Genomic DNA, 12645 nt, shown 5'->3' with positions numbered 1-12645 from the left:
AGAAATGTCCAATCGTTGTACAGCAACAAATCATGTGATCTATGACTAGGTTGGATGAAAACACGAATATAGATCGCTCCCATTGTGACTGTTCCTGTTATGACACTGAGACCAAGATAAATTCTGGCTCCTTGGCTCTCTAGGATACCTTGATATTTTTTAATGTTGTTTGGCTAAGTCATCCTCTTTATTTGCTCCCATAGTGGGCAGGGGGGTACATACTGTGTCTTCTATCCCCTTATATTTGTTTTCCAGCATGCTTTCTGTCTTTGTCTTGGAATGAGATTACTTGGTTTTGTCCTGGTCCTGGCCAGATGCCCTGGCTGAGAGGGAAACAGTCGAATGTATAGTTAGTTTTGGGAGATGATATTTTTTTCATTGTAAATCATCTCTCTGTTATGCACTGTATTATGCTTTCTTTATATTATATATGATTTGTAAAACATTTGAGTGTGTTCCTCTTAGCGGGGACCTGTGCTTGCGTCTGGATGAGACTTTTAGTGATCTCAAACTAAGTACTTTGATGGAGTGCTTTTGGAATCTACACCTGTTTCTTATTTGAACCAATTCCCCTTTGTCTTTCCTTCTCTTGGATGCTTTATTGTAATTCTAGAACTTTTTACTATCCCGTTTTCTTCCTTTTTACTGGCGCTGATATGACCTTAATGTGTTGCAAGCGCCGTAAAACCCTTAAAACAAACAAAAACAAAACAAACCTTTTTATTTGATTCCCCCACTGGTCTCCCTGCTCCAGATATTTGGATTTTTGTTTCCATTGTGTCTAGTTTTGTTTCGGAGCACCATGATTAATATTGTATGTTTTGTCTGAAAGTTGTTAGAAAAAATAGCGTGTCATCCACTATCTTAACCCCCATCCCTATCTGCCTCTAGAAGTTATATTTTTTATCATATTGATGTGCCAACTTTTATTTATTTATTTTTCCTTCAGACAACTTTTATTGTGCCGTGTAACCCTTGGGAAATCCTTCCTCCAATTCTCTGCTATGAAAATGGCTCACGCTCCCCCAGGCCACCATTCTGTGATTGGAAGGCCCAGCACAGGTGGTTTGAATTATGCCGAGTATGTTGTCTATCGAGGAGAACAGGTACAGTTTTATGGTCATTTATTTAGATGTGATAATTCTAAAGCGAATTTCCCTGGAGTTATAATGACTGGTGCTATAATTATCTTAGAGCACAAATTACCGTGATATTTTATTTTCATCAGATCAAAGTAGGACCAACGGCTTCATTTCTTAGCTTGGGTTAGATATTGTTCCAAGAGGATTTCCTTTAATTTTGTTTTGACACGAAATATTATAAATGAAAAGTTATGACAAATTTAATGAAATTGAAATTTATTGAATTTTACTATAACTTCATGTTCTTTTCGTTTTCTTTTCTTTATTTTTTGTTTGTTTGTTTGTTAATGGTTAATATAGCTTCTCTAAAACAACTTATTACAGCATGCTATATGGAACATTGGCGGTGAAAAAACCCGTAACATTGACAACTATTGCTGGTTTTCTCTCTCACAGATTCTCTTTCTTGATTTGGCTAAGGGCATCAAAATTATTTATTATGAAATTGTAGTTATTGGTTTTGATGAATATGTGCTGTTAACTAATGTCTCTCAGTCAAAGGACATCTCCTTTGTAAAATACTGTCTGTAAAGTGTTATTTTAATAGAATTGGACCAATTTTTACTAACTTTTTTTTCTTTCTTCTTTTTTTATCACCAGGCTTACCCAGAATTCCTCATCACCTTTCAGATAGCCAAAATTGACACACCAGAATTGCCAAATCCTTAATCCAACATAAATTACACCAATACATATTAAAATTTTGTTTAAAAAAAAGATTGTAATATGTTGAAATAATTGTATACAACAGTTTAAAAGTTAAACGTCTGAGGCCTAGAGATTTTATCTACCGTATGTCACTGATTTTAAATATATATGGTAATGTCTCCTTCATACAAATCCATGTTACAAAGTATTGATGTGTAACCAATTTGTTTTGAAGTCGTGTATGCAATAATTTGGAATTCAGAATCTCCGTATGTCTCCAGTGGAAGGAAAGCCTGGAAGCCAGGTCTTTACCCGCTTGCTCATTGTCCTGCTTTTCATGCAATGAACCCGACTTTACTTGTTGATATAAATGGGTACCTGCTATATGCCAGAAAGTATATTATTTGCATGGGTGCAAGAGTGCCGACTACTGCCGGCCGATTGGATTGCCGAAAAAAACGTTGCCGGCTTTTTGCGATTTGGATTTGATTGATTTTTTTTTTTTGCTTTTTTGTTGTTTTTTTTTGTTTTTTTTTTGTTTAGGTCCCAACAATCGGGTCGGGTACGTCCATATGATTAAGTGAAACTTTTGAATCACGATGCTACTGTGACCCGGAAGTGATAGTTATATTATTAAATTTGAACCGAGGTAAGTCCGTGAATCTTGCAGGCTTTTTCAGATTATATGTCTGGTCATAAGTAGACTTGCATGCTTTTTGAGGTCCAGTTGCTTGTACCCATGATTATTTGCTTCTATCAAAGGCAATGATTTATGTGCGGGTTTTTCAAGACGTTGAGTCAATTCCGATACCTTGGATAATCAAGGTCTTTGTTTGTCAATCCCGATCAGATTCTTTATTGGGGCGACATTGAATTGTTAATTTATTTCCGTTTCTGTAACTCTATGGTCAAGTTGATGAGTATTCCTTTTGTTATTAAATCTTAGTTGTGTAAAGTTTGTATGCCACTCACCTCAAATGTTGCCTTAGTTATAAGTCTGAAAAGACGTTTTTAGTTCACAACCCAGCTATATCTGAGCTGGAATGAACAGGCCTGCCATTGATACAGAGGAGGGGGAGGGAGGGGGGGAATTCAGATTTTTAAACCAAAGTTATTTGAAAATAAATTGGTAAAATATTGTTATTTTATTCTGAAATGAAATTTAAAAAAAATACGAATACAATGTAATTAAGGCTGGAAATCATGCATTTTAGGGTGATAATTTTTGTCTTCATTTGATTAAAGATGTTTTTAATTTTAAAAAAAGAAAAATTATTATTAGTTTTCTATGGCGGACCTGTGTGTATGGGCTCTTGAAGATATGTGTTTACAAAACGTCATCTTGGTGATGATGGATATTCTTTTTGACAAAAGGTTGCACCAATCTAGAATTTTGACCATGAATGAATCCAGTATCACTTTGTTTTAAGCTATGCTTGTCTCAATGATCTCATCATTTTCATTAAATTTTAATCATCAGAACTTATTTTTCATGTATCCACCGCCCACTCTCATTCTCTCACCTCATTCAATTAATTTATTACATTTTTTCTCTCTCTTCATTTCGGTTTTCCCATAGTGGGCAGGGAGGTACTTACTTTGTCTTCTATCCCCCTATATCTGTTTTCCAGTTGCTTTCTGTTTTTGTCTTGGAATGAGATTACTTAGTTTTGTCCTGACCCTGACTGGATTCCTTGGCTGGGAGGGACACAGTCGAATGTGTAGTTATAGTTTTGGGAGATGATATTTTTTCCCTTGTAAATCAGCTCTGTTATGTATTGTTATATTTGTTATTTTGAATGTATAATGTAAACATTTGAGTGTATTCCTCTTAGTGGGATCTTGTGCTGGTGTCTGGGTGAGACATTTATGTGATCTCAAACTAAGTACATTGATAGTGTGCTCTTGGAATCTACATCTGTTCCCTATTTGAACCAATTCCACTTTGTCTTACCTTTTCTTGGGTGTACTTAAATTGTAATTCTAGAACTTTTTACTCTCCCATATTCTTCCTTTTTACTGGCGCTGATATAACCTAAATGTGTTACAAGCGCTGTATTATCCTTAAAAACAAACAATTCGGTTTTAATCAAACTTATTGGGAATTTATTCATAACTTAAGCATTGTCCGTAATTAATGTCATGCAATTTCTCTGTGACTATACTTAAGATATCTTTATTTCCTGGAATATTCATTGTTGCAATCACCGAATCCAGTTTGATATATAGCCCAAGGAGAAGAATGATCTATGGTTGCTAACAAATTTTACCCCATCCACCGTCATCGTCGTCATCATCATCGTTACCACCATTTTCTTCATCTCCACCTCCGTCATCATCATCGTCATCATCATCAAATCACTTTTATTGCTTGAGACCAGTAATAGTGTTTTTTAGGACCAGGGTGAATCCATTAGGTCCTTATTTTATACAGGAGTGATTGTAAATGTCAATGATAATGATCTATTCTTTGTACATCATTATGTATTTAAAATTACTCGCATTGTGATGAACGATAAAGAAATGCTTTGAAATAATCATTATTGTGTGTTTCTTCCTGTTTTATATCTAAAACAAGAAATCCTGATTTTTTTTTTTACTTCCCATAGCAGGCAGAAGGTGACTTGCTGTGTCTTCTACTATTCCCCAAAATCTGTTTCTGAGTTTGCTTTCTGTCTTTGTCTTGGAATGGGATTTCTTGGTTTTGTCCTGGCCCTGGTCGGAGTCCTTTGCTAGGAGGGAAACAGTCAAAATGTATAGTTTAGGAGATTATATTTTTTTCCTTGTAAATCATCCCTGTTATCTAATGTTGAATATATAATGGTTTGTAAACATTTGTGTTCCTATTAGTGGGATTCTGTGCTTGTGTCTGGATGAGACGTTTACTTGACCGCGGATATGTACACTGATAGTGTGGTCTTGGAATCTACACATGCTCCCGATTTAAACAATTCCCCTTTGTTTTACTTTTTCTTGTGAGCTATTTGTAAGTCTATGATTTCCTCCCCCTAAGTACACTGATAGTGCGCTCTTGGAATGGAATCTACATCTGTTCTCTATTGGAACCAGTTCCCTTTGTCTTACGTTTTCTTGGGTGCTTTAATTGTAATTCTAGAACGTTTTACTATCCCATTTTCTTCCTTTTGACTGGCGCTGATATAACCGAAACGTGTTGCAAGCGCCGTAAAACCCTTAAACTGGGTTCATACGGCCTCCTTAAATCCTATTTGAATATAATGACTGACGCCCACCATTTGGTATTCATATGAGCTACTGGGTGAGGTCCCTGGCCTCCCATACAGGGCACTTACTGTTTCTTCAATCCCCTGATAGCTGTTTTCCAATTTGCTATCACTTGTTCCCAGTTCCCCTTTGTCTGTCTTTTTCTTGGGTGCTTTAATTGTAATTCTAGAATTTGACTGTCCCATTTTTTAAACTTTTTACTGGCACTGACATAACCTGAATGTGTTGCAACCTTTAAAAACAAAATTAGCTACTTCTCATGTACTGGTCTATTGGGGGATGTAAAGTCTTATGGCCTCTTTTACACATCTCTACATTTCTTATCCTCCCCTTTTACTCAGATATTTGATTGCAGCGGGTGGAATTCCCCTCAAGATGTAAGGACCATTGGCCCTCCCTGGGCTAGCGATGGATTCTCAGCTAGTCCAAGGCCTTGCTATTTCTTTATATCCCCAGTATATTATTTATCCTTTCCAAGTGTATTCCTCTTTGTTGGATTTTGTGCTTGTGTCCGGATGAGACTTATAGATGATCTCAAGCTAAGTACATTGGTGGTATGCTCTTGGATTCTACATCTGATCCCTATTTGTTCCCATTCCCCTTTGTCTTACGTTCTCTTGGGTGCTTTAATTGTAATTCTAGAACTTTTTACGATCCCATTTTCTTCCTTTTTACTGGCGCTGACATAACCTAAATGTGTTGCAAGCGCCGTAAAAACCCTTAAAAACAAAAACAACAAAACAATCACCTCAAGATGTAAGGAACATTGATCCTCCCTGGGCCGGCGGTGGATTCTCAGCTGGCCCAAAGCCTTGCCATTTCTTCATATCCCCAGTTTATTATTTATCCTTTCCAAGCTGCTGGGAGTCCTTACTCTGGAATCTGGGTGGGGATACTGACCTCCCATAGTGGGCAGGGAGGTACATGCTGTGCCTTCTATCCCCCAATACCCGTTTTCCAATTGTTTCCTGTCATTGTCTTGGAATGAGATTACTTAGTTTTGTCCTGATCCTTGCTGGAGTTCCTTGGCTGGGAGGGAAACAGTCGAATGTATAGTTATAGTTTTGGGAGGTGATATTTTTTTCCTTGTAAATCATCTCTCTGTTATGCATTTTATTATGTTTAGTTTACATATTATATTAAATGATTTGTAAACATTTGAGTGTGTCCCTCTAAGTGGGGACCTGTGCTTGTGTCTGGATGAGACTTTTAGGTGATCTCAAACTAAGTACTTTGATAGTGTGCTCTTGGAATCTACATCTGATCCCTATTTGAACCAATTCCCCTTTGTCTTACCTTTTCTTGGGTACTTTGATTGTAATTCTAGAACTTTTTACTATCCCATTTTCTTCCTTTTTACTGGCGCTGATATGACCTAAATGTGTTGCAAGCGCCGTATTATCCTTAAAAACAAACAAAAACAAAACATTACTCTGGAATGGCTGTCAAGACTAATTTAAAACAATGACAAAGCCAGTCTCGATGGAATTGGATTCGATAGTCTGATGTCACGTTGCACAGCAACGGCGGCCATCGTGGTTCTAAATGAAAATCGGTACTTTTTATTCTTCATGCTGGATAGAACTTTTCATGTCTTGTGATCAGAATGTGCAAAAGTGATCAGATTTTTCATGTTTTTTTTTCTCCTCAGGATACGCTTTTATGCTCGTCGGAGAAATATTTCATAAGGGCGTCCGTCATTGTTCCGATAGTTTAGAGCCAGTTACTAATTTACCATGCGTCATTACGAGGGAAGTGACGTTGATGCGTATTGAGACAAGACTTTAATTTTAAATCAGTTTTTTATTTTAGGATGTGATTTATGATTAGACAACATTTGTCATTTCATTTATGTTGACTGTCAATCAATGAAAATGAAAGAAAAAAATAAAGGTAGGTACAAGCTTTAAGTGATTACATTTGACACTGAATACCGATTGTGAGTAAAAAATATGTTTATTATCACATTAGTTGGCGAAGGAATCATTACCAAATTTATCACAGAAACTATTATAACAGACAAATAATATGACCAGATCTAGTAATACATTTTGCCATGACTAGCTACACATGGCATATGACTGACCGCAAAGGAATATTGGAATCTTCGGATAAGAACCAATAATGATAAATAGAATAAAATACGGATCTTTAGTTTATAAAAGTGCCTATTAGGGAATAGAACCACGATTGGTTAAAACAAGATATACTGATTTCTTGGAATGAATGTGATAATGTCGAATAGAACCAAGAATAATTAATAGGATCAAATGACAACGAGGGGGGCGAGGCGGCTCATATAAAGAGAAATTAAAGCCATGGACTTTGCGACCAAATAGGTCTCCGTCAACATAGAGGACAACAGTCATAAAAATAAGAATTAAAGCATACACAACATTAATGTATAGGGTGGGGTGTTTCAATTCGGACCCCCAAAATGGCTTTCCCAGCTCAATGACTTAAAAAAAAAAACTCAAGAGGGAGGGGTAATGATGGATTAAAAATGAATGGAAAGTGATATGTAAATATTAAAACTAGTGAAATTCCAACATTAATGAAATTAAAGGTAAATAAGTTAATTCACTTTCATATTGGTCTTTGATTCTCCTTTAAGTATGGAGGGAAGGATATACATAATCTGAAAAAAAAAAGCGAAATCGCTGGTTAACTCGCAAACCCTTCCTACTCCTTAAAGATGACTTGAAAAATGTCATAGATTTATTCCATGAACATATTTTTGTCAAATATAAAGTTTGGACACGTTTTGAAACAAAGAAAAAGTTAAACGCATAATAAAAGGTTTAATAAAAATCTGATCTCAAGGCTGTGCATGCAGTGAATGGGAGCGATCTATATTCATGTTTTCGTCCAACCTCGTCATCGATCACATGATTTGTTGCTGAACAACGATTGGATGGCGTTTCTCAATGTATCTAAACATGCTGCTTTGTTTATAAAAGCTGTAAACATACCCATGAGTCATGCTGAGCAAAATGATAATTGTGACGTTGGAAATAATTTCTCAAACTGTGCACATTTTTCACTATGTAGGTCATTTTGAGCACACATTACAATGTGACCAATGGCCTTGAGCACATGGAAATGTAATAAAGATAACGCCCATTAACTTCTCGTGAGGCCAAAATTTTCCTATTAAAAAAAAACCCAAACAAACTCGAGCACTGCTTCAATTCCATTACATTACACTACAAATATCCTGCAACTTATGCATGTTGATCAAGCCATCTTAATGACAGAAGGTTTAATGGACAATGAAAATTACAGTTACATTAGTATCAATTGTGTGGATGAAATCTCAAGCAAGATTGGAATTTGTAGAACGAAATTGACCCCACTCATCTCTTTGTTATTGATTTTAGCCAGCCATTTTTTTCTGAGTAGCTCTCACAAAATTGTATCAGACTATAAACGGCGAAGGTTGCGCATGGTTTTGTGTGTTGGTACGCTATATCCGACTGGCGGAAGCTGTGAGTACATTTCCTAAGCGCATAGTATCAATAATAAGAGGGGATTGGGGAGGGGAGTGATGGATGGAGGAAAAATCATATTACAATACCTATTTCATTATGAAAAAAAAACAACACATAAGCAACACACACAATTGAAGTTTTAACTTTGAGCGGGCTTAGGAATGATAAGGTGGTTTTGAAAGGCACGTTTATAGATAGTATGAAGTGGACGTCACTCAGGTCTTTGTTATTGCTTTTTGCCATCCGCGTTTGTGAGTAATTATCACTAAACTGTATTAACCAGACTATAAACGTTCAAGGTTACACATATTTTGTGTGTGTTGGTCAGTTATACTTCCGGATGGCAATGTTGTGAGCTTCATAGCCAAGCGCATACTATCTATAGTTTTGTTTTTTTTAAAGTCCTGTCTAAATAATATTCTTAAAATTGACAGAAGCTGAGGTAAGTTAGATATTTCTCTTTCAGAGGACGTTGTCAGTCCCTTTATTAGAATGATTAATATCTATGTCGAGGAAAAAAAAACTAATTTCTGTGCAATTTTCAAAGTTTGCAGCACTTTGGTATTAAAACACAATTTAGCCTTTTTTGTTGTTTTTATAAAATTGAATTTGAATTGATATAATTATAACTTGTTTTTCTGTGCCGGATAACATTTGTAATTATTTTACCTTATTCCAATGTGATAAGAAAAAAATACATTTTAAATGAAACTGATTAAAAATGAAACAAACAGTCCGATCCACTCGGAATTCACACATAATAGTTTCTTTCATTTTTTCCCCTACTTTTATAAAGTGTTTTCACACATATTTTAACAAAATCATACAGTCTTGATAAGTTCTTTTCGACATAGTATCAAGGATATTCACACATACTTGAGTCCCAAAATACAGTTGTCCAGGGGCATGGCTATATTGGTTGACTTGGTGCCTGGCACCGCATCCATTTTTAAAAAAATGGATTACAGCATTTAAAAAAAAAGACTAAATAAACTGAGAAATGGTATAAACCGCCTCTTATTTATTTGAGTAATTATTTAATCTTTTTTCTTTCTTTTGTATTTACAAATATAGCATGTTTTAAGCCATTTTCTTCTGATTTTGGCACTACCTTATACTGTAAGCATGCCACGCCACTGCAGTTGTCATACTTGGGTTGCAGAATTCTGCATAATTTTGATGTTTAGGCGACTAGGCCTGGGCTCATCTTCCAGACATTATATTATAGCTGTCTTGGAACCTAAGACGTAGACAATGTATTTTAATTAAGATTTCATTTATGTTCTTGTGATTTTATTTTTTCTGTGAACCAAAAGTATGAATCTGAACGAAAACTTCATTAAAAATTAGCTTGAAGGCGACTCTTTATGTGTGAGTTTTAAGTGGATCGAATAAACCAGTTATGGCTTTATATACGTTGTATATTACACAAAAATTACCAGAATTACTGAAGTGACATTTCATATTGCAACTATATATATTAATGGCAAATTTATCTTAAAATCAATCTTGATATGTTATGAAAATCGTCTTCTTTCTCATATGACTCGGATGAATGAGTGTTATGAGATCATATGATGTAGTAGAAAACGTATCTATATAACAACATTATCTATAACAAACTTGTAAACGCGAGGTGTGCATTGAAAACGTAGTATTGTAAGTATAATTTGTATAGTTGACATTATAAAAATTGGAATTACCAACAATCACATACATTTAATGAAATTTTCAGGTAATATCACTGTAAATTAGGATAGGTAGTTTTGGCAAAAAATATGTTCTTTTTTTCCAACAGAGAGAACATCCATGTGTGCAAAACTCCATACGTACATTAAACAGAGGCATAATTTTACTCACTCTCGTTAGTTTGCGAATCGAGTGGTTCTCGTTTTCGAGATATCAACCTGTTCTCGTCCGACTGACCACATCTGGACAAGTACGATTAAACTGCCAAAAACATACAGATTGGAATTTCTGATAAGGACAGAAAAGGGAAACCAAAAACTTACTGGATGGTAGAGCATTGCAATGGTCATTGCAAAAGATAAAGAGGCAAAATTGTAATTGGCCAACAAAGATACTGAAATGATGCCATAAAATTGAAATAAATTCCCCCCCCCCCCCCCCCATTTTTTTCTTCTAAAGATTAACCGTTCACATCTTACGCTCATGATGGTAGTATCAAAATATTTTATCTATAGGGAGAGAGTCTATCAGATGCTACATTATGATTCCACGATACCTAACTTATACAAGATTGTCGGAAACATGTCAAAAATAGATTGTAATAGGGTGGGAACCAAATTTAAATGTTCATCTCCACAGGATGCTTAAATTCAAAATTTACACGGTGAATAATTCAACAAAATCATTTCTGATATAAATCCTTGTGTTAGTATACGATTTTCCTTATGATACTAATCTGCTGGAAGCTGTGGACTGTCAAAGTAATATACAAAAAAAAAAAATAATTAAAAAATGAATATAACAACTTCAAAAAAGAAAAAAAAACCAAACACAGAAAACTTGCGAATTTGCGTGTCATATCTTCGAAGAGTGGGGTCATGGAAATGATGGATCTATGCACACGATACAGTATAAGATAGAACATCAAATTTAAATAGTTCATGTAGTAGAACGGTAACAGAACGACACGAGAGAAGAATATTAATTTCTAACTATATTTACGTGTGCCCTATACTTATCGCCCATGACTGAATCACACAATTCTCAACAAGCGTCATGCGGACTGCGAAGCTTATTACTACTACTATTTAAAACATGTACCATGTTCATGAAGATCGGAGTACGGGCTTTGTTATAGTCACCAACATAAACAGATTATTAACTAAATGAATAAATAAATATACAAATAAATAAATACATAAATGGATGAAAAAAATGCATGAACAGATAGATTAATTGCAAATGAAACAAAACTGCATAGAAATATTTGATTGTAATTTAAATTTAATGACTGTGAAGAATTTTTTACAGAGCTTTCGCTTTAAATTAATACAAATACGGAATCAATTGCAAATCATTATTGTATGCCAATGGTCAAATTTATACATTTTGTTTGTTCTTGATACACATTGAGTCCATTTCACTGCCACATCATCAAATTAAAAGGAACTCCACAGTAACCACAAAATCCACAATTATCACATGGTCACTGGTTTCTTAAACTTTATATATTTTGATAATATTCTGACATTAAATTTAATCAGTGAGAGTTATTTTAATCTGAAGGAAGAGAGCAGCTTGGTGGTTAATTTAATTCAATAAGTTGTTTGGCCTCTAGTATTTAAATTGCTCGGACTCGGTGGTTTTTCATATAATTTGACATTTCTATCTCTCTCTCTCTTTTTTATTTTTTTTTTCACATGCTTTGTGAACCATAAAGGTTGATTGTTTGTTCGTATTTGGGGGGTGGGGGGGGGGGGGGGTGCAAAATCAGTTGACTTTGACAACTTTTCCATTTATTTTACTTAAACATTTCAAATAGTGAGATTTTATATTTAAATTATTCAACTCAACTGGAAAGTAATCCCAAAATAGTTTAAATGGGGAAATAAATGACAAGCTCAACCTCTGGTTTTGCCTCTTGATAAGAGAGAGAGAGAGAGAGAGAGAGAGAGAGAGAGAGAGAGAGAGAGAGAGAGAGAGAGAGAGAGAGAGAGAGAGAACAGCTCAACCTGTGCAGTTCGTATCTTTAATGAAGCAAATCCTTTCATCAAAACTTCCTCTTGATACCAGATGCCCAAATAGATCGTTTCGGTGGAGGAGCCAGCAAAGTTTTTGATTGTTTTTCTTGACCTGTTTGAATTGTCTCGTTATCTTCTTTATTTGAAATTGAGGAGTGGGACGGAGAAGGAATGTCCAATTCCAATTCAGGCTCTTCCAAAGTGTTTCCAGACTTTGACGTTTCAGTGTATTTCTTTTTCTTCCTTTTCTGCTTCTTTGTTGGTGAGTGGATATTTACATCCCTTGGAGAGACCATTTGGGCACCATTTTGCGGTTCTTTGATATCAGCATTAGACTCGCTACGGTCAATAGTAAGTTTTTTGGAATCCTAGGATGAAAGTTGATTGGGGTTTGATTAATTAAATGGTAGG

General features: G+C 35.2%; 2 protein-coding genes across 4 annotated transcripts in view; one reads left to right on the top strand and one right to left on the bottom strand.

Annotated features, from left to right (window-relative positions):
- LOC144966197 (poly [ADP-ribose] polymerase tankyrase-1-like) overlaps window positions 1–4330 on the top strand; it is a 35860-nt gene extending 31530 nt beyond the window's left edge. For both annotated transcript variants that reach the window (XM_078902359.1, XM_078902360.1), the window contains exons 25-26: window positions 950–1106; window positions 1743–4330. In XM_078902359.1, the coding sequence (XP_078758485.1) occupies window positions 950–1106; window positions 1743–1811 (226 nt within the window). In that variant the 3' untranslated portion in view covers window positions 1812–4330. The remainder of the gene's footprint in view (window positions 1–949; window positions 1107–1742) is intronic.
- A 2640-nt stretch (window positions 4331–6970) lies between these two features.
- LOC144966196 (uncharacterized) overlaps window positions 6971–12645 on the bottom strand; it is a 118505-nt gene continuing 112830 nt past the window's right edge. For both annotated transcript variants that reach the window (XM_078902358.1, XM_078902357.1), the window contains exon 47: window positions 6971–12602. In XM_078902358.1, the coding sequence (XP_078758484.1) occupies window positions 12264–12602 (339 nt within the window). In that variant the 3' untranslated portion in view covers window positions 6971–12263. The remainder of the gene's footprint in view (window positions 12603–12645) is intronic.

Source organism: Berghia stephanieae, chromosome 2, assembly GCF_034508935.2.
Source record: "Berghia stephanieae isolate SIO BIC M18660-M18661 chromosome 2, UCSD_Bste_1.3, whole genome shotgun sequence".
Classification (NCBI taxonomy): domain Eukaryota; kingdom Metazoa; phylum Mollusca; class Gastropoda; order Nudibranchia; family Aeolidiidae; genus Berghia; species Berghia stephanieae.
The sequence above is the reverse complement of the archived record's forward strand: the minus strand, read 5'-3'. Positions and strand labels throughout refer to the sequence as shown.